Below are 20,157 nucleotides of genomic sequence, written 5' to 3' on the forward strand. Positions count from 1 at the left end.
CACTAACAAAAGACCCACTGTTGTGATGGGAGGAGGAATGGGGTCTGCATGGGGGTGGCATCCTTCGAGGCACCTGCTAGTGAGGCACAACCACATCCAAAGAGGGGTGGGAGGGCAACAAGTTGTTCCCACCCTGCAACATTATCCCCCCAGGGCAGACGTTTCTCGCACAGGTGAGCATCATACATTCACTTAGAGGGGAGAAAAGAACAGGGTGTGCCTCAGTTTAAGCACAAGGTGGAAATCTGCCATTGATCATCCCTGTTTCTTTGGGGGAGGGAGGCATAGCAGGCCACCAGCAGTGACTGTTTTGGTCAGTGCAGCCCCTTAGCAGACAGTCAACAGGGTGGCAAATTTTCATCCGCCCAGCCTGTCTGATACATCCCATTTCTGCCACCATTACAGCATTCTTTCCCCAACTAGGGAACTCTCTCAGTTGCCTGGCTGGGCCTTTTGCAGCCAGCAGAAGCCGTGGGGACAGCCCCTGTGCTTCTGTTTCCAGCCAGAGGAAAGAGCATTGCAGAACCATAGTTGTGTGCTTTTTTGGAGGGGGGCGGTTTACCAGTAGGAAAGGTGCAGGTCAAAGAACCCTTTGCAAGGGTGGGAGCCGGTGCTGCTCACCCTTCAGCTGTTGTTCGTTTCTAAATGTTCCCTCTGTTTAGAAGAGGAGCCGCCCTGAGACATGTGCAGCAGCTGCCTCAAGAAGGTTGGCACTGTTGCGTTAATTCTTCTCTTTCTCCATCCCCAATCCAGGATCTTTATCATTTGGGCCATCAGCAGTTGGTTCCGTCGTGGGCCGGCACCACAGGACCAAACCACCACTGGCGGGGTACCCAGGGCGCCGAGCCGCAACCTTTTCCCTAAAGACACTTTAATGGTAAGCACGGTAGGGACTTGGCAGAGTTAGACCCAGGGTTGGCAACCAAACATTAACTCAGCATTCACAGGCCCCTACTATTGCTCAGAAGCATTACTCAAGTTGGCACACCAGGTGTAAAAACAAAGCCTCTGTGCCCAGGCAGTTGCAGTTCTGTGTATAAATCATGCCAAGAAGGCAAATTGGCGTATAATTCCTCTTATTTTGCTTGGCAGATTCTGCTGTATGTTTGTGCTCTTGTGTTCTGATTCTGTGGCTCAGGATAGGAGCCAGAATGTGCCACACACTTAAAAGTCAACAACCCCTGAAAGCTTTATTTAGCAACTCCAGTGGATTTTCAGTGATCAGTAAGCATTGCCCATCTTCTGTCATACACGTATATCTTTCTCACCATAAGGACTAGAAACTTGATGGTTGTGGTTCTATTTTTAAATACAAATATTGGGTTTCTGAATTTAGAAGGAACAGGTTTGTCAGATACCACCTCTTCTGTGTATGGTTTTTGTGCTTCCTCTGAGGTATTGCAGTTCGCTCACATCCTTAGGTTGTAAATAGATGGGAAAATTGTGGGGGAGAGGAAGCAGAGCCCTGTGTTCATTCCCACCTTGGGGGTGGGTTGCTTGCTTTGGATTAAATCTTTTCTTCACCCTGCAGGATCTTTATGTCTATATCTCAGAGCACGAGCACTTTACAGATTTCAATGCCTCCAAGTCGTTGTTTTGGGAGAAGCGGGATCTTGTCTATGGGGACTGGAGCAGTGGCGAGAATTCCGACGGGTGTTACGAGCACTACGCAGATCTGGATGTCCCTGAGGTGTGTGGGTGTGGGTGTGTGATGCCTTCTGTTTCCCATCTTCGCCTAAGCAGGCCCCCTAGCTGTGGATTTCACTCTTCTTCTTCCTCATCTCCGTTGAGCAGTCCGGACCCTCCCAAGCTTTCCTTCCCCAGCCAATCGTAGGCAAGCACGCAGCAGGAGGTTACCAGAGTGAAACCAACAGGCTCCTCCTCTTCCTGTTCAGGGCTGCGCTTTTTCTGCCTTAGCAGCTAACTCAGAGCTAGGGCTGGCTCTTTGGCTGAGCCACTCAAATGGCAGCTTGGGGCCAGCAGCACAATGAGGAGGGGGCACAGATGCTCCCGCCCCCCTGTGGGTGATGGACATCCCCTCCTGGGCCCACACTGCTGCCAGTTGTGGGTCTGATCCTGCGGCAATGCGCCCAGGGCTTGTCTGGGACTTGGGGTGTGGAGGAGATTGGTGACAGAAGACATCATCCATCCCTACCTGGAACTAAGTGAGAGACTATTTATTTATTTATTTTGTTTTATACTCCGCCCTCCCCCAGCTCAGGGCTGCTCACAACATTAAGTTCCATACAATAAATACAATAAAATTGCATCATATAAAATCAATAAAATAGAATCAATAATTTCCAGCACCATAACATAATACGTTAAAAATTAGGAAGGGGCGCTAGTTTTGGAGCATAGGGCCACTGCAAGACCTGCGGACAGCCAGCACCCCCACACTTGATAATACAGAAAGGGTGTGGGGGAGTAGGGAGGCCAGCGTTGCTGGAAAAGCTTAGGCCTGGTAGAATAACTCCGGTTTGCAGGCCCTGAGGAAAGCCTTGAGATCCTGCAGGGCCCTGGTCTCATCAGAAGCTGGGGCCTGGGCTGAGAAAGCCCTAGCCCTGGTCGAGGACAGCCTAACACTCTTTGAATGACACACAGACTGAACATCCAACACCAAGCTGAAAGTCATTGGTTGTGATGCTCCACAGAGGCAGATAGGGTGTCCCTTCACCCTGTTGTATATGTGGTGCGTTCCCCATGTGCCCCGCATCAACAGTTCAAGAAGTTACTTTGTTCCCTTTAATTCTGAAAATGCCAGACTGGGTAGAGTGGAGATTTGGATCCCCTTGGCAAGAGAAGGAAATGGACCAAGACTTGTTCGCTGGGACCTTTCTCTAAAGGTTTTGGCCTTGAATGCACAAGTGGAATTTCCAAAATTTGGAGAATAAAGGGGAAGACAGAATGATTTCTGGGTTACATTTTGAGGCAGCAGTTTGGTTTGTTGGTTATAGTGGGTGGGAAGTGAATGGCACTGCCCATGCCAGTAGCAGGTGGCAATAGTTGGCCTCCTCTTGTTGCGTGCCCAATGATGCCACTAACTTCAGCACGGTGGTTTGTGTGTGCTTTCAGAGCGTTCAACACAATGGCTCCATCTACATCCACGTTTACTTCACAAAGAGTGGGCTCCATCCCGATCCGAAGCAGAAGAATTCCTACAAGCGACTCTCCACAGTGCATATGTCACGAAGTAAGCCTTTGCCAGGGGCGAATCCTGCCCTTTTCTCTCACCAGGAAGCTGCAGTTGTTAGTCATGGGGCAAGATTTCTGAACTTGCCACTGTCTCCTCTCTCCCAGTTCTTCTACTTCCAGGTCTTCTTACTCCAGCCTGCCATTTTCCTCCTCTTTCTACCCATTCAACATAACTCATGACTCCCTCTCTTCCTTTAGTATCTCCTCCATTGTAGAGTTGCCAGGTACCCCTGTCAAACAGTGTGGGTAGGGGTGGGCTTACTAGCAGCGATGAAAGACCTAGGCAATGTGGCAACTTCACTTTCAGCATGCACAAGAAGCTGCATCATTGCGGCAGGGGTACACTCTGGTATTTGGGCAGAAATTCTGTGGTAGAAGTAATTTTCCCCGTAGAGTTTTGCCCAAATAACAGAGCATCCCCTGTCACCAGAGCATCCCCTGATGACACCACTTCCGGTGTGTCCCTAGGCCTCCCTTTGCTGCTGGTAAGTCCCCCCTCCCCCCGCTGGCCAGCTGATCAGTGACAGAAAAGGGGCCCCAGGGCAGGGATCTCCTGCCCCCAGTGGGGGGCTGGCAAGCCTGTCTCCATGCCAGAAATCAAGGGGCTTAACAATAGGGATTGGTAACTGTAAGAAGAGAGCGGGCATCTTGTAAATTGGGGTTTGCTTTTGTACAGTGTGCAGCAGGTTTGTCTCCTTGTGATTAGGGGCGCACACAGCTGTAAACATGCGTGTGCTGAAAATCCGCTGCCCTTAACAATACCCCAACACCACGTTCCCTACATTGCCTCGCCCTTGGCCCTGTTACAATTGGTGATCTATACGAAGACAGGGTACGAAGACCCACATCTGAGCAAGGTCTGTGCCTTTTGGCACATTTTCGTTTCATGTGTTTTGCAGAATGACATATCACTATCAGATCTGAACGTAAGGGAGACCAGCAGGCCTTCTGTGACACTTAAGCAGAGTTCGAAAGGGAACAGCTAGACAAATTTTCGTCAGCCGCCCTTTTAAAAAAAGAAGTCGCGGGCTCTGTGAGAGATGCCATAGGGGTTTACACATCAAAGTTTGTTGTTGTTCTCCAGGAGAAGGGAAAGGCAAGAGGCTTTGTGGGGCAAAAGGCCGCATTTTGTAGGGTAAAGGAGAACAGGATGGTGGCCAGCCGGCCCAGCTCATTTGACAAATTTCCTTGTTTTTCATGCACATACTAACTAAGCAGTCAGGGATTTTTATTCTAGCCTTCAAATTTCTCCCCTAGGAAAAAACAAAACAAAATTCCATTCTGAAAATACATTGTGCAAACTGTACAGATTTCTCCATATTAGCTTACTCGACTTATTTCGAGGACATTGGGGTTTTTTGACAGGAACTGGGGGACTGGAAAGCCAAGAGAGCTGTGAGGTTGAGGATTAGTTGCTTTATCAGAAAAAAACCTTTAAACCATGTTGGGTGCCTCACCAGGGGTTGCCTCAAGTTTGGGGTGCTGCTGGCCAGTGTCAGGATAAGTAACCATGGGGGCATGACCAAGCACTTTGCAAATGGAAACGACATCACATGTTTTGGCTTTTCTTTCCCTTGTTGCTTGATTTGTGTTCAGTGTGTGATTTCTTCTTGTCATTCATTCTGTTTGGTGAGGAGTATCTTGCCATTACATCTTCCAGCATAATCTTGCAAGCATGAGGACTAGAAACTTAGAGGGATCCTAGCTTCTTTCGGGGCGGGCAGATGCACAACCTCAATTCGCTCAATTCTAATAGCCAAGATGACTCACGGGAACCTCCATAAGAACATAAGAGAGACCATGCTAGATCAGACCAAGGCCCGTCAAGTCCAGCAGTCTGTTGGACTTCCTGTAGAGCGTTTGGTCCAAGCGCCATTGTTTCTTGGGGGCTCCCAGGAGACACCAAGAGTCGTTTAGATTTGGAGTGCAAAATTCACCCCAACCCGGTCCTAAATAGTGGATCGGGAAGCAGGAAATTCCCCTGCAGCCTTCAAGAGCGGTTGGACTGCTATATTCTCAGAGAGCTTTTATTAAACCTCTCGGAGATTTGGAAGCTGTCCCCGCTGGCACATAGGGGCTACCATTGCCACGGACAACTCTTTGGATTTAGGCTTTGACCTCCTCTATACATTAACATCAAAGAATCTATGAAAAGAACAAGAAGCCTCACCTTTGGAAGTCAGAGTGAGTAAAAAGACACTTTTTGCCTTCATCTTGATTGAGAAGACCTGAATGACGATAAAAACACCTACGAAAACCGTGACTCCCTGCCCAGCTTAATGAGACTTTTTAAATAAACAAATGCCATTAAATGAACCGACTAAGACCTTATCAACTTGATCAGTGAGTAGACGCAATAAAAGGGACTTTTGAATGACTTTACAACTACCAATTAAATGTTTTGAGGGGAGGGAGGGAGACGAAAACCTTCCCCCCCCCCCCACTTCCGGTTCTCTCTGATTTAATCAGTCCAGCCACGTCGCCTCTTAAGACTGGAAGATAATAAGAAGGGCTTTGTTACCATCGAAAAGAGGGCAGATTGGAAGACTTGAAGTGAATCTCCCCGGTGTAACCATCAAATCGTTCCTACCACTTAACCACCGAGAGGAGACGACACAGGGTCTATGATACTGCAGTTTCCTGTCTACTTCCTTTTCTTTATCTGTGCCGCTTTGAAGCGTAATTGAGGTTATCTTGAAAATTATAAAGCCTGCTTCTATATAAGAATACAAGCAGATATTTCAAACAAGAGGATGGAAGAGATGTTACTCAAACAAATGGACATGTTTGCAGTGCAACAAGATTTAGTCTTTGAAAAACAACAAGCGCTCTCACATCAAGTATTTCAACTAGCTGAGATGATGAATATCCTATTTAAATCAATTAATGGAAAACTGGATACAATTATTGAGGAGATCCACAATATGAAGACCCAAGATACGACAACAATTATGCCAATGGAAATAAAAGGTTCTACTAACGAGATGACGATTGAATGCTATGTGGAAATGGTGATAAAATCTGGAAATAATGGCAATGAACCAGAACAATTTATTCTTAAAGAGGTATCTGCAAATGACCAGCTGGCAATGAGAGAGAGCAACATGAGAGAATTCAATACTTCTACAATCTACTTGTCTGAGTTACTGCTGACAGGAGGAACATTATTATCCCAAGAAAACACTTCCTGGCAGCCAGCAATGGAGGGAGACATGACGAAGGATCTTATCAAGAAGCTGCTGGAAATTTTAACAAGAAGCCAGTGGATACAATCACTGGGATCTTCTTTTACATTTTCAGATGCCAGAATTGCAGCTACTTTACTGAAAAACGGGGGGAGGGGGATTGGGAAATAAAGAAGGAATGGCAAATCCCCTCCCAAAACAAGAAAATGGCTAAGATGATGCTTATTTTTGGGGTGTAAGGGAGGCACGGTGGATTTACTTTGATGAATTTTTAAATGGGAAAATTTGTTTATGTATTGATCTAATCCCTTCATTATAGAATAATAGAATGTTATATAGAGACAATGATGATGATATTATAACTATGTAGGACTTGAAATTGCTTATAGAAGTAGTATAGATAGCTTAAAGCAAATCTGTATGAGATAAAATAAGGATTAGAAATTAATTTGAAATGCAAAAGTGTTAACCAGTAGAACTAGTGACTGAAGAAGATGCGGGGAAGTCATATATAGCAGATAGCATTGAATACTATAGATAACATATTCTCAGTAATAGCAATGAGCTTTTTTGTTTGTTACAAGTAGTTACAACTGAATATATTGTTGAGATATGTTTATTTTTGTTGAATTGTAGAAAATAATAAAAATAATTTTAAAAAAAAGTCCAGCAATCTGTTCACACAGTGGCCAACCAGGTGCCTCTAGGAAGCCCACAAACAAGACGACTACAGCAGCATTATCCTGCCTGTGTTCCATGGTACCTAAGATAATAGGCATGCTCTTTTGATCCTGGAGAGAATAGGTATGCATCATGACTAGTATCCATTTTGACCAGTAGCCATGGATAGCCCTCTCCTCCAGGAACAAGTCCACTCCCCTCTTAAAGCCTTCCAAGTTGGCAGCCTCCACATCCTGGGGTAGGGAGTTCCACAATTTATCTATGCTTTGTGTGAAGAAATACTTCCTTTTATCTGTTTTGAATCTCTCACCCTCCAGCTTCAGCATATGACCCCGCATTCTAGTATTATGAGAGAGGAGAAAAGCTGCTCCCTGCCCACTCTCTCCATACCATGCATAAGTTTATAGACCTCTATCATGTCTCCTTTCCAAGCTAAACAGCCCTAAGTGTTTTAACCGCTCCTCATAGGGCAGTTGCTCTAGCCCCCTGATTTTCTGCGCCTTCTCAATATCTTTAGGTTTGGTGACCAGAACTGTACACAGTGTTCCAAGTGTGGTCTCACCATAGATTTGTACAAGTTCAGACGCAGTCCATGTTCAGAGGCAGTAAACCTCTGAATACCAGTGCTAGGAGGGGGAAGGCCTCGACCTCTCTGCCCTGTTTGTTTGTCCCCTGTGTGAAACAGTTTGCTGATCTAGATGGACCACTGGTCTGATCCTGCAGGGCACCTGTGAAGTTAGGGTTCATTATATTAACGCTGCTGTTGGCTTGGCCTGCTGAGATAGTTTAATGCCAGCTTATTTCTGTCCTCTTCACCCCCCTTTCTTCTTTGCAGTGATAAATAAGTACAAGCGCAGACGGTTCCAGAAAACCAAGAACCTGCTAACAGGGGAGACGGAAGCGGATCCCGAAATGATCAAAGTAACGCTAGCTTCTCATACCAAACTCTTGCTTTTGTGCTTCTTCAGCCCACTCAGGTCGAAGGCTGAGAACAGTCCTTGTGGCTGGTGGATCTTTCCACCTGCGCCTTTTGTCCTCGTAATTCAGCCTTCCCGATCTCGTCTGGTCGAGGGCTCTGACAGATTTGAGCCTTTGACGAATCGGCTGTAGCGGACTGTCGCCATGCTTAACGTTGGGAAGCAATTTCTGTCATTCCTTTTGGCGGTTCCAGCTCCCTTCTCCATCAGTTGCTGAAACTTGCCATCTCTTTCAAGGGGGTGCGGGGTGGCGGGCATTCCCACACGCCATTGAATTTATAGAGGTGAAAGATAATAGGGGGTTTGGGAAAGGGAAGGGCAAAAAATTATTAAACTGCTACAACAAAAGCCAGTGTTACATATAAATCTTGGCCTAGGAATGACTGTTTATGGTTTGTGCGGGAGATGCTTTTTAAGTGATTAAGTGGGCCCTGCTTCCCAGAGCAGCTGCCAGGCCACTGTTGGACCCTCAGCCTAATCCGGCAGGGCTTGTCTTCCTGTGGGGGGGGGGGTGCAAGCAGGGAAGATTTCCCTCCCAAGTTCCTTTTGGCTTCGTGGTGCCCAGCTAGAGTCACATTCCTTGCACCCGTTCGGCACTTTAAATTGTGGCAGCTCTGTGACCAACCCCACCTCACATCAGAAGAGGCATAACTGTACAGCTTTGTATGAATAAGCCCCTTTGTATGAATAAGCCCTTTCCTTCACACCTGTGTAGCTTCTCAGGGCTGGTCCAAGTGCATCATTGTGCTTAGCCAAGGCTCTGCCGTGCTCTGCTGCAAGCCTGCAATTTCTGGTTGAGCTATAATTAGAGCGTGTCTTTTTTGGCATCTCCACATGTGCTCTGGGCCCACAGTGGCGAGCGTAAAAAAGAGACAGCAATTTCAATTCAAAACGAGTTTAAAAATTTTAACGATCCAGGCATGCAGCAGGACTAGCACTGAGTCTGATGTAATAAAACGCCCTGATGCCACAGTTGAGTGTTGCACAGGTCCCATACTTAAAAAAAAATTATAACCTGCCCCCTTTGCAAGGGATTGAGGATGATAGCAATCTTGATAAAACCTCTGCAGTTGATTAAAAAAACAGCAACGATTCATCCAAATAACTGTTGCTGTAGTTGGTGGGGTGTGGGTACAGCAATAATTTCTCATCCTGGAGCTAGAGCACATGGGGCCATGAGAAATACAATACATTCAGACTTTAGAGGCTCTTGTGAGCCCAGAGGTCTCCTCCACAGAGGAGTCTGCCACTGCATCTCTGCCTGTCCCTTTCTCTATTGGCTTCTGCTGTGGGTAGGTGAGTCTGCCACGCTGCTGCATCTGGTCTGATTGGATCGTTCAGTATCTCCTGAAGTAGGGAGGCCAAAAAACTACGTGTACTTTGCAGAGGCTGCCAGTTGTATCTCTGTGAGTCGCTGTTTTGTGCCTCCCTCCATCTTATTGGGAGAAGTGCTTGGAACAGTGACTCATGCAGAAGCATGGCAGGTGAGAAAAGCTCCTCTGATGCTGGGGAATTTTTAACCTTTTGCATTGTTAAAAAGAGTTAGGAGTGGGAGTCTTAAGTAAATGATGGTCTTGTCAATCCCAAATATTTTGGGGGAAGTCAGTGCCTTGGGATGAGTCAGTTGTTAAGGGGCAGGTGGAGCGGCAATTTTGATTGCCGTTGAGATCTGTAACGTTCCTCAAACATCTCCTTTTGGTTTACTTCAGTGGTTCCCAACATGGCGCCCATGGACACCATGGCACCTGCCAACACCTTTCCTGGTGCCCCCCCAAGTGTTTTTAGAAAGTGGGTGGGGCTTCTGATTGGCCACTGGAGATCCAGTTGACGGTGCCATTTAAAATAAAGTTGTTTCAGTTACAGCTGCCACCTCAGTGTTGGTTTTATTCTCCCTCCTCTTTCCCAGTGTTTTTTTTAACGACCCCTCTTCTGCCCTGACCTTGGGCTTCCTGTGTGTGGCTCTGCCTCCTGCAGCAGCCATTTTGTGGTTGTGCCTGCCTCCCTTTGTCAGAACCACTGAGGTGCTGTGGGCTCAAAAAGGTTGGGGACCCCTGGCTTACCTGAAGAGGCCTCAGAGGCTGCCGCTGCAATGTCTGGGGAAGTATTCCCTGCCCCTCCCCACCATTCAGGCTTTATGCTTTTGTTGCAGAGAGCCGAAGACTATGGCCCCGTGGAGGTGATATCCCACTGGCACCCGAACCTCACCATCAACATTGTGGACGACCACACGCCATGGGTGAAGGGCAGCGTCCCCCCTCCTCTGGACCAGTGTAAGGAGCCCTGAGTGTTGCCCAGGGAACAGTGTCGGGTGGGGAAGGGGGCAGAACAAGGAATGTTGACTTTTTCCCTTGCAGTGGCACAAGCAGAGTTTTCACTCACCCCTTTTGGGTTGCTTTGTTAGCAATATTTACGGATGAAAACAGCAGTGACACACTGGAGAATCTAAGCAGTAGATCCACAAAAGGCGTTTGAAATACATCTCTGTCTGGTAGCCAGCATGGTGTAGTGGTTAAGAGTGGTGGACTGTAATCTGGAAAACCAGGTTTGATTCCCCAGTCCTCCATGTGGTTTTTATACCCTGCTTTTCTCTAACTTTAAGAAGTCTCGCCTTCCCCCCACTCCCAACAACAGGCACCTTGTGAGGTAGGTGGGGCTGAGAGAGCTTGGAGAGAACTGTGACCGGCCCGAGGTCACCCAGCCGGTTTCATGCGGAGGAGTGGGGGGTCAAACCCAGATTAGAGTCCACTGCTCTTAAAACCATTACACCACGGTGGCTTTTCTCTTACCAATAGGAAGTTTCTCCTGATGTTCAGCTGAAAGACTATGTTTGTTTAGCTGCGACAGATTAACATAGCTATTCCACTGACATTTTATTGTTTGCTTTCTGGGAATATTTGGTGTTTTAAGAGGGGGGGGCAGAAATACACCTCTTGTTCAGTTTTGCACACAGATCCTCACATGCGTGTATGCAGATGTCTGAAATTCACCTCCAGCTGCAACTGGCAACTTCCACAGAACCTAAAAATGCACATATTAGAGTTTACTATGCCTGTGTGGTGTTTTTCAGAATTTTGATTTGTAGGTGAAGCTCTTGAGGTTCCACCATTCACTCCAAAGTTAATAACAAATGCCAGATTTTTTTTTCCAAAGAAAGAAGCAACCGTGATCCATCCAAAATCTACACAGATCTGTGTTGCTTATTTCATGCCGTAAGATCACAGGTGCCGTCTGTTGGGGGGGGGGTTTGCCACAGATGTCAAGTTCGACGCAGTGAGTGGCGACTACTACCCCATCCTGTACTTCAACGACTACTGGAACCTGCAGAAAGACTACTTCCCCATCAACGAGACAGTGGAGCACTTGCCCCTCCGCCTCTCCTACTGCCCGCTATCGCTGTGGCGCTGGCAGCTTTATGCCGCCCAGAGCACCAAGTCCCCCTGGAATTTCCTGGGTGAAGACCTGTACGAGCAGTCGGACGAGGAGCAGGACTCCGTCAAGGTGAGCAAGAAGTGTTGCCCTCCCCCCCCCCGGTGACACTTTTGCCTGCTGGAGGGAAGAAGGCACCCCCTGCGGGGGTTCCTCAAGCACACAAAACTACATCAGGGCAGGTGCTGAAGTTAGTGTAGCGTTGATTGTTTCCATGTCATGCTATATGCCTATGAATTTATTCACACATCGGATTTTTAGCTGTGTTTTCCAATTGGAAGTACCCAAAGCCGTGTGTAGGTTGGATACAAATTATGGGGCGGTGTAATTTCCTCCAATTTCCTTTCCTGTTACAGACTCCTGATTTGCCTCTCATGTCACTCTTGAGGGTCCCCCCCCCCCGGAGTAGCACTGCACAAAGATCGGCAGGAGAGTTCTGTTCAGCTGAAGGAGGTGCCTCCCATTAGCTGAAAACTTATTCTGGGTCCAAGCCTGCACCACTAAAATCTCAAAACACCACTCACTAAGAGATGGACACTTTCAGAGGGTAACCGTGTTGGTCTGCAGTAGAACAGCTAGATAAGAGTCCAGTAAGAAAAGGATAGCATCAGTAAATGCTTTGTGTGAAGAAGAAGAAAAACAAGTGCAGTTTAACCTTGAAGCTGTTTTTGTTTTCTTGAGCAAGCAAGCTCCCAAACTGTAGCACTGGGGGTGGGGGGGAGTGTTATAGAAGAAACCCTTCAGGGATGTGGTGAGGCCACAAGTTGCACCAAGTGGGACCATGACCAAGAAAACCTTGCTTCTTGCCCTCACCAACTCTGATCCAGTTTAAGGTCAGTGCTGGCAGAGGCCAAAGCACTCTTCCATGGGACCTCAGGCTTGCAGATTGTCTCCTTTTCTGGCTCGGAGCTGGGAAGAGTGAAACATGCCTGGAGCAAAGACCCACATGCTCTCCCCGTCTGTAAACAGGGCAGATACTGGAATGGCAGCACCCCCACACACACATCTGATTTGGCCCTGACTGTGGCTAGGAATCTGATTTCATGAGTGCTAGAAACTTAGGGTGGGGAATGGAAAGCAAGGTTTAGGAAACTGGAAAAAAATGGCAAACTCCAAGATGGAATAAGTTTCTCCTGTATCTGGTAAGCACCCGACTCCTTTGACCTTCTTCCTCTCTTTCCCTCTCTCTCTATTTTTAAAGGTTGCTCTTTTGGAAACCAATCCATACCTGCTAGCTTTGACCATTGTAGTTTCCATTGTGCACAGCATATTTGAATTCCTTGCTTTCAAAAACGGTAAGTTCCACAGTGCTGGAGACTTCTTTCTCTACCCCTTCCTTTTTTTTTTATCTGCCACGGTTTAAGACTGGAGTTGGGGTGGGGGGGAGAACCATAAGCTGAGTTTGTGTCTCGACGACATGGTGACATCTGGCCTAGTATGAATCTAGCCAGTGCCCAGCTCTGGTGCCCGCAGAAAGCTGCTTGCCAGAGGTGTATGGAAGGGTTAGGATTCTCTCTTTTTTAATCCTCGTTTCTCCTCCTCCTTCCTTAGATATCCAGTTCTGGAACAGCAGGCAGTCCCTCGAAGGGCTTTCTGTCCGCTCGGTGTTCTTCGGGGTGTTCCAGTCACTTGTGGTCCTGCTCTATATCCTGGACAACGAAACTAACTTTGTGGTGCAAGTCAGCGTCTTCATCGGGCTCCTCATCGACCTCTGGAAGATCACCAAGGTCATGGATGTCAGGGTAAGAGCCCCAGGGGCATAGCATGGTGGTGCGCCTCTTGTCTTCACAGCTCTGCCCAAAGTACATAGGGAAGTGCCATCAAGGCACAGCCGACTTATGGAGACCCCCCAGCAAGGGGCTTTCAAGGCAAGGAAGAAGCAGAGGTGGTCAGCCATTGCTTCCTCTGCAGAGTCTTCCTTGGTGGTCCTCCATCTGACCTAGCTTACTTCCTAAGATCTGATGAGGTCAGGCTGTACCACACCACCTTCCCTCCAAGCTCTGCCCAAACTGGTGTGCCAATTACGCATTGCCAGAAGAAGACCCCAAATCCTGGGGTCAGAATGTACTGTGCAAACTGAACATATTTGGATGCATACACCACATTTATTCTTCTTCTATCATTTTAAGTTTCTGAAAGAGTGAATTGGAGGGGAGCAGAGGTGGAACAGAGTCGATGTTGTAGGGCTAGGAAAGTGTTCACGCTTTTATGGGCTGTTGATTCTCAAAAGTATTACTTGTTGCACCTGACAGTTGATCCTGCAGTTGCATAGAGGAACCTCTGTTCCTGTTAAGATGTCGGCAAAGTAGAAGAAACTTAATGTTTGGGTTGACACAGGGTAGGGGACGGGGGTTGAAGGCTGACATGGTCTGACATCTTCCTTCCTGTGAGACCACCATTCTGGGTCTTAAAGCGCCTCAGGCAAGCTGGTTCTGCTTGGCCCAAGGTCAGAACGAGATCCGGGAATAATTTTCCTCCTGGGATGAGCGTTTCCTCAAGTCACCCCTTTTTTCTTCTCCTTTGAACACGCGGCTCAGCTCATTTACTTTGAGCCAGCTGGCTTGCTTCGCTAAACCGTTCCCTCTCCTCGGTCACCGTCTGATGCCTTTCTCTTCTCCCACCCCTTCTTTTTCTCTTTCTGGATGATGTTAAAACAGCTGGATCACGACAATAAAATCGCAGGGATCTTTCCACGCATAACCTTCAAAGACAAATCAACATACATAGAATCGTCTACCAAAGTCTACGATGACGTGAGTGGAGGGACTGCTCTTGGGAGGGGAAGGATGGTCGTTCTCTGTGCCCATGATTTGTGGAAATTAGTACCTGCCCCTGCTAGGTATGGGGGAGGGCAGAGAATCGTGACTCCAAGAAACAGGTGGAAGTGAAATACCAGAATGCGGGGTCATCTGCTGAAGCTGGAGGGTGAGAGGTTCAAAACAGATAAAAGGAAGTATTTCTTCACACAATGCATAGTTAAATTGTGGAACTCCCTGCCCCAGGATGTGGTGATGGCTGCCAACTTGGAAGGGAGTGGACATGTTCCTGCAGGAGAGGGCTATTCATGGCTGCTAGTCAAAATGAATGCTAGTCATGATGCATACCTATTCTCTCCAGGATCAGAGGAGCATGAGACCACACTTGGAATACTGTGTACAGTTCTGGTCACCACACCTAAAAAAGGATATTACAGAGCTTGAGAAGGTGCAGAAAAGAGCAACCAAAATGATTAGGGGACTAGAGCAACTGTCCTATGGGGAGCGGATAAGACGCTTAGGGCTGTTTAGCTTGGAAAGAAGGCGGCTGAGGGGAGACATGATAGAGGTCTATAAAATTATGCATGGTTTGGAGAGAGTGGACAGGGAGAAGTTTTTCTCCCTCTCCCATAATACTAGAACACGGGGTCATCTGCTAAAGCTGGAGGGTGAGAGATTCAAAACCGATAGGAAGTATTTTTTCACACAACGCATAGTTAAATTGTGGAACTCCCTGCCCCAGGATGTGGTGATGGCTGCCACCTTGGAGGGCTTTAAGAGGGGAGTGGACATATTCATGGAGGAGAGGGGTATTCATGGCTGTTAGTTAGAATGGATACTAGTCATGCTGCATACCTATTCTCTCTAGTATCAGAGGAGCATGCCTATTATTTTGGGTGCGGTGGAACACAGGCAGGATGGTGCTGCTGCACTCGTCTTGTTAGTGGCTTCCTAGAGGCACCTGGTTGGCCACTGTGTGAACAGACTGCTGGACTTGATGGGCCTTGGTCTGATCCAGCAGGGCCTTTCTTATGTTCTTATGTGTTATATGTGCTGCTGTGGAACACAGGCAAGATGCTGCTGCTGCAGTTGTCTTGTTTGTGGGCTTCCTAGAGGCACCTGGTCGGCCACTGTGTGAACAGACTGCTGGACTTGATGGGCCTTGGTCTGATCCAACACGGCTTTTCTTATGTTCCTATGCAATGCCCAACACCCATTTGTCTGCAGCCTCGAGCGTCCCAGCATTCCTGGGATGTCATTTGCTTGTTCCCCTTTAAACCTGTCCCTTTCCCCCGTTTACCTCCACAGATGGCTTTCCGGTATCTCTCCTGGATCCTCTTCCCACTCCTGGGTTGCTATGCCGTGTACAGCCTCCTCTACATGGAACACAAAGGCTGGTACTCCTGGGTGCTCAGCATGCTGTATGGATTCCTCCTGACCTTTGGTGAGTGGCTGGTCCCCCTTTCAGCATACCTAAAGCTGGGGTCCTCCAAAAAACCGAAGCTACATCCGCACCACCTGCATGGAAGCAGATCTCTTGCAAAGGATAGGATTTTGTGGCTGCGGGTGAGTCCAGCCCCCCCTCGTATTGATGCTCCCTGTCTCTTTCCAGGTTTCATCACCATGACACCTCAGCTGTTCATTAACTACAAGTTGAAGTCGGTCGCTCATCTCCCCTGGAGGATGCTCACCTACAAAGCCCTCAATACCTTCATCGACGACCTCTTTGCCTTCGTCATCAAAATGCCCATGATGTACAGGATAGGCTGCCTTCGAGACGGTAATCCTTTCTCCCCCAGCACCTACCCGCCCTTCTCCCCCCGCCCCATACCACAAAATCAAAATTCACTGCCAGAGGACATAGTGATGGCCACAGGCATAGTGGAATGCTCAAGTGAGACCAGGGCCCTGTGGGATTGGACTCAGTTCAATTGGACTCCCTCCCTGAGAGAGGGAGATGTTCCACCGGGCTGATGGTTGAGGGCAGCGACGGTTGTATATCAGTTGGCCTCCCTGCTGGACCCTCTCAGGAAATGATCCCCTGCTGGTTATTTCTGCGCTGTCCTGCTGCATTTTTACATTTGATCATTGCCATTGCTGTCCATCTTGTTAAGGGAGAACTGAGGGTGCCATTTTTAATTATTTTAGACGTATTGTCATTTCTGGTTTTAGAGTTATTGTTATACTATTGTCATTTTATGATATAGAATATTGTTAGCTGCTCTGACTTGCTTGGGAAGAATGGGATAAAAATTTAAATAATAATAACTGATTCATGGAGGAGAGGTCCATCAGTGGCTACTACCCATGGTGAATAAAGGGACCCTCCATGTTCAGAGTCAGTAGACATCTGAATCCCAGTGCCAGGAGGCAACATCAGGGGAAGGCCTTGGCCTCTATGCCCTGTTGCTAGACCTCCAGAGGAACTGTGTGAGACAGGACTTGATGGACCACTGGTCTGCTCCAGTGGGGTTCTTCTGATGTCCTTACCTTCTGACCACCAGTGTTCCCTCCTTCCCTCTTCTCCCCCCAGATGTCGTTTTCTTCATTTACCTCTACCAGCGGTGGATCTACCGGGTGGATCTGACCCGTGTCAACGAGTTTGGGATTAGCGGGGAGGCACAAGCGTCACAAACGACACAAAGCACGGCTCAGCAGGACGGTGCTCCCATGCTGCCGGCCAGCGGCCCCCTTGGCGCCATCACAGAAGGGCCAGCTAACGGAGCCCCCCCGGCAGCGACGGAGGGAGTAGCTGATCAGGATTCTGTAGCAGGCTTTCCAGACGGTGTTCCCCAAGCGCCGCCCTCGAAAACAGCGGAAGAGAAGAAAAAAGATTAACCTGCTCTAACTTTAATTTTTTAAAATCCCTAACTTGACTCTCTCACTGTTGGATAATGGACTGATGGCAAAGGGGTGGGGGGGGTGGGGGCAAAGTTGCTTCGGTCCACCTGGGTCCAAAGCTTTTTTATTTTATATTCCAGTAAACTTGTGGGGGGTGGGAAAGGGGGGGAATTGTCGTGGGGGGGAGAAAGATGTTAATAACGTTCAGTGTGACAAGCTGTATTCCCTGGGAGAGAAACCCCACCCCATCCACCCACCCCACCATAAATCTCTGTGTTTAAAGCAAAACCTCCACCAGTAATAACTGTGATCTCCATTCCATTGTGCAGGTATTTAGGACAATGTTATTAAGGAGTTCTTCTCCGAGTCGTGTCTCCGTTTCATAAAGAGAGCTGATTACCAGAACAAAAGCAAACAAAAAACCAAAACCACAAAAGTATCATTTCTTATCATTACAGCCTAATACGGACTTTGGATTTAATAAATTCATATGGGTGTTTAAGTTAAAAAACAAAACAAAAACCTGCTGCTGCTGCTTCTTCCGCCTGTTTCCTCTCACCAGGTCTGGGTATGCCTCGTAGTTTGGGGGGAGCATAGAAAAATCAAGCTTCTAGACCTCTTGGTTGCCAAGGCGCATTAAGTTCTGTGCCACACTGCAAAGTCCTGACTCTGCTGCCAAAACATCCGTGTTGGTTTTAGTATAAGAAAAGCTTCTATGCTCTTGCTCCACATGACCCATAATTTTCTAGGCTTGAATCATGTCTTCATTCTCCTCTCTGTGCCCTGAAACGGGAAAGCCCCCAAACCCTTAACTTTTCCTGATGGGGCAGGTGCCATTTCCTCCTTGGGTCATTTTGAGGGCCATTTTGAGAGCCAGCATGGTGTAGTGATTAAGAGTGGTGGACTCTAATCTGGAGAACCAGGTTTGTTTCCACGCTCCTCCACATGAAGCCTGCTAGGTGACCTCGGGCCAAACTCTCTCAGCCCCACCTACCTCACAAGGTGTCTGTTGTGGGGAGAAGAAGGGAAGGTGATTGTAAGCAGCTTTGAGATTCCTTAATGGTAGAGAAAAGTGGGCTATAAAAACCAGCTCTTCTCCCTGTACCCTGAAACGGGAACACCCCCAAACCATTCATCTTTTCCTGACAGGGCAGGTGACATTTCCTCCTTGGGTTATTTTGAGAGCCAGTGTGGTATAGTGGTTACGAGAGGTGGACTCTAATCTGGAGAACTGGGTTCAGTTTCCCACTCCTCCACATGAAGCCTGCTGGGTGACCTTGGGCCAGTCACAGTTCTCTCTGAACTCTCTCAGCCCCACCTACCTCACAAGGTGCCTGTTGTGAAGAGGGGAAGGGAAGGTGATTGTAAGCCTGTTTGAGACTACTTTTGGTAGAGAAAATTGGGGTTTAAAAAACAACAATTCTTCTCCCCACACCCTGAAATGGGAAAACCCCAAACCCTTTAGCTTTTCCTGAAAGGGCTGTGCCATTTCCTCGGGTCATTTTGAGGGCCTTTTCCTGTATTTCTTCCAACTCCACAGCATCCTTTTCGCAGGAGAGGTGGCCATCAGAATTATGCACGGTGCTCCCAAGCACAGACTGTCCTTTGATGGAATGTCGGTTTTGGTTTCTCCAGTTTTATATGAGGCAGGATGGGACAGCCCCTCCCCCGCTTTACATCAAAGTGTGAGAGACCCCCGCCGCTAGCTGTGCTACCCCTACGAATGGGGAGTAATCCTATCTGTGCCACCAAAGGAAATGTCTGTGTGGGAAGCAACATTTCCCAGTGCTAAACTGTGCCAGGTTACCAGATTCTTTTAGCCTGGCTATCTTGCACCCATGTGCCATGTGCAGAGCCCTGGCGATAGGCAAGGAGAGGCGGGAGCACCACCCCTCCAGTGTGCCAGCTGCCAGTTTCATAGGGTAATGCCAATCGCAACTTTGAGATCAGGAAGGAATTTTCCTCAGTGCCAGATTGGCCAGGGATCCTGGAGGTTTTTTGGCTTCCTCTGGGCATAGAGCAGGGGTTACTGGGGGAGTGGGGAGAGAGAAGTTGTGAATTTCCTGCATTATGCAGGGGGTTGGACTAGATGACCCGTGAGGTCCCATCCAACTCTGTTCCTGTGTTCCTAAAACCAGCCCAACCTGGGATTAAAATAGCAGCCTTGGTCACAGGTTTGACCTTTCTCCTTACACTGAAAGATAGGAAACTAGTATCTTTTTAAAAAAAAAACAACTCAGTTAATAATGGCTGTCATGCCTCAGGAATGCACTTTGCAACAGCTTCTTGCGCGGTTCAGTGCAGTGGGGCCAGGCTGTCTCTACAGTTTTGCCACGGAAAAGAGCGTATCACAGGAGCCCTGCCCCCGCTGGGTGCCTGTCCTGGTGCGGACGTTACGGCATCACTCATTGCTGAGGAGGCTGGGCACAGGTGCGCTCCCTTGCCGGCCTGTGAATCTCTCCCATCCCTGGAAAAAGTGTGGCCTTTGCAACAGCTGACACGGTTGGCTTAGCCAAGGTTGCCACCCTGCGTTCGAAGTCCTGAATGCTCCAGCCTGCCTCTGGTCTGCAGATTAAACGAAGGTGTGTCTTTATTTCCTGGAATTGCATCATTCCGATTGCCAACCAAGGAGTTGCAAAGCTGGTCCTCCTAGAAATCTTGCCAATTGGCAAGTCTGCTTGGGCCATATCTGGTGCTCTGACAAATACGTTGGCTGAAATGTCTCCGGGCCAATTCCACGGATGATAAATGTGCCTTGAGAAAGGGGAACAGCATCAGCCAAGGCAATTGGAGTGCAAACAACCAATGTCTGAGCACTTCGCCTTGGGTAGTAGTTGCCTATGCAAAGTGTAGAGTGGGGATCCCCAACACAGTGCCCGTGGGCACCATGGTGCCCACCAGTAAATCGAGCTTTTGGCCAGCAGGGCTTCTGGTTGGCCACTAGAGATCTGGTTGGCTGTGCAGATTAAAATAGTGTCACTTCCTCTTCAGTGGCAGTTGCCACCACAGTGTCAGTTTTATTCTTTCTCACTCCCCTTTCCCAGGATGGATGGATGGATGGATGGATGTGTGTGTGTGTGTGTGTGTGTGTATTCA

At 48.1% G+C, this 20,157-nt stretch overlaps 1 protein-coding gene across 1 annotated transcript in view; it reads left to right on the forward strand.

The window, feature by feature from the left end:
- Nucleotides 1–17,058, forward strand: part of CLPTM1 (CLPTM1 regulator of GABA type A receptor forward trafficking) — a 48,432-nt gene extending 31,374 nt beyond the window's left edge. Inside the window, exons 3-14 of the mRNA XM_056845733.1 lie at nucleotides 754–877; nucleotides 1,532–1,690; nucleotides 3,076–3,193; nucleotides 7,897–7,982; nucleotides 10,188–10,308; nucleotides 11,292–11,536; nucleotides 12,666–12,759; nucleotides 13,016–13,206; nucleotides 14,122–14,217; nucleotides 15,529–15,664; nucleotides 15,833–16,000; nucleotides 16,754–17,058. Coding sequence (XP_056701711.1) covers nucleotides 754–877; nucleotides 1,532–1,690; nucleotides 3,076–3,193; nucleotides 7,897–7,982; nucleotides 10,188–10,308; nucleotides 11,292–11,536; nucleotides 12,666–12,759; nucleotides 13,016–13,206; nucleotides 14,122–14,217; nucleotides 15,529–15,664; nucleotides 15,833–16,000; nucleotides 16,754–17,058 — 1,843 coding nt within the window. The remainder of the gene's footprint in view (nucleotides 1–753; nucleotides 878–1,531; nucleotides 1,691–3,075; nucleotides 3,194–7,896; nucleotides 7,983–10,187; nucleotides 10,309–11,291; nucleotides 11,537–12,665; nucleotides 12,760–13,015; nucleotides 13,207–14,121; nucleotides 14,218–15,528; nucleotides 15,665–15,832; nucleotides 16,001–16,753) is intronic.
- The last annotated feature ends 3,099 nt before the right edge of the window (nucleotides 17,059–20,157 follow it).

This window comes from Euleptes europaea, chromosome 3 (genome assembly GCF_029931775.1).
Source record: "Euleptes europaea isolate rEulEur1 chromosome 3, rEulEur1.hap1, whole genome shotgun sequence".
In the NCBI taxonomy this organism is placed as follows: Eukaryota; Metazoa; Chordata; class Lepidosauria; order Squamata; family Sphaerodactylidae; genus Euleptes; species Euleptes europaea.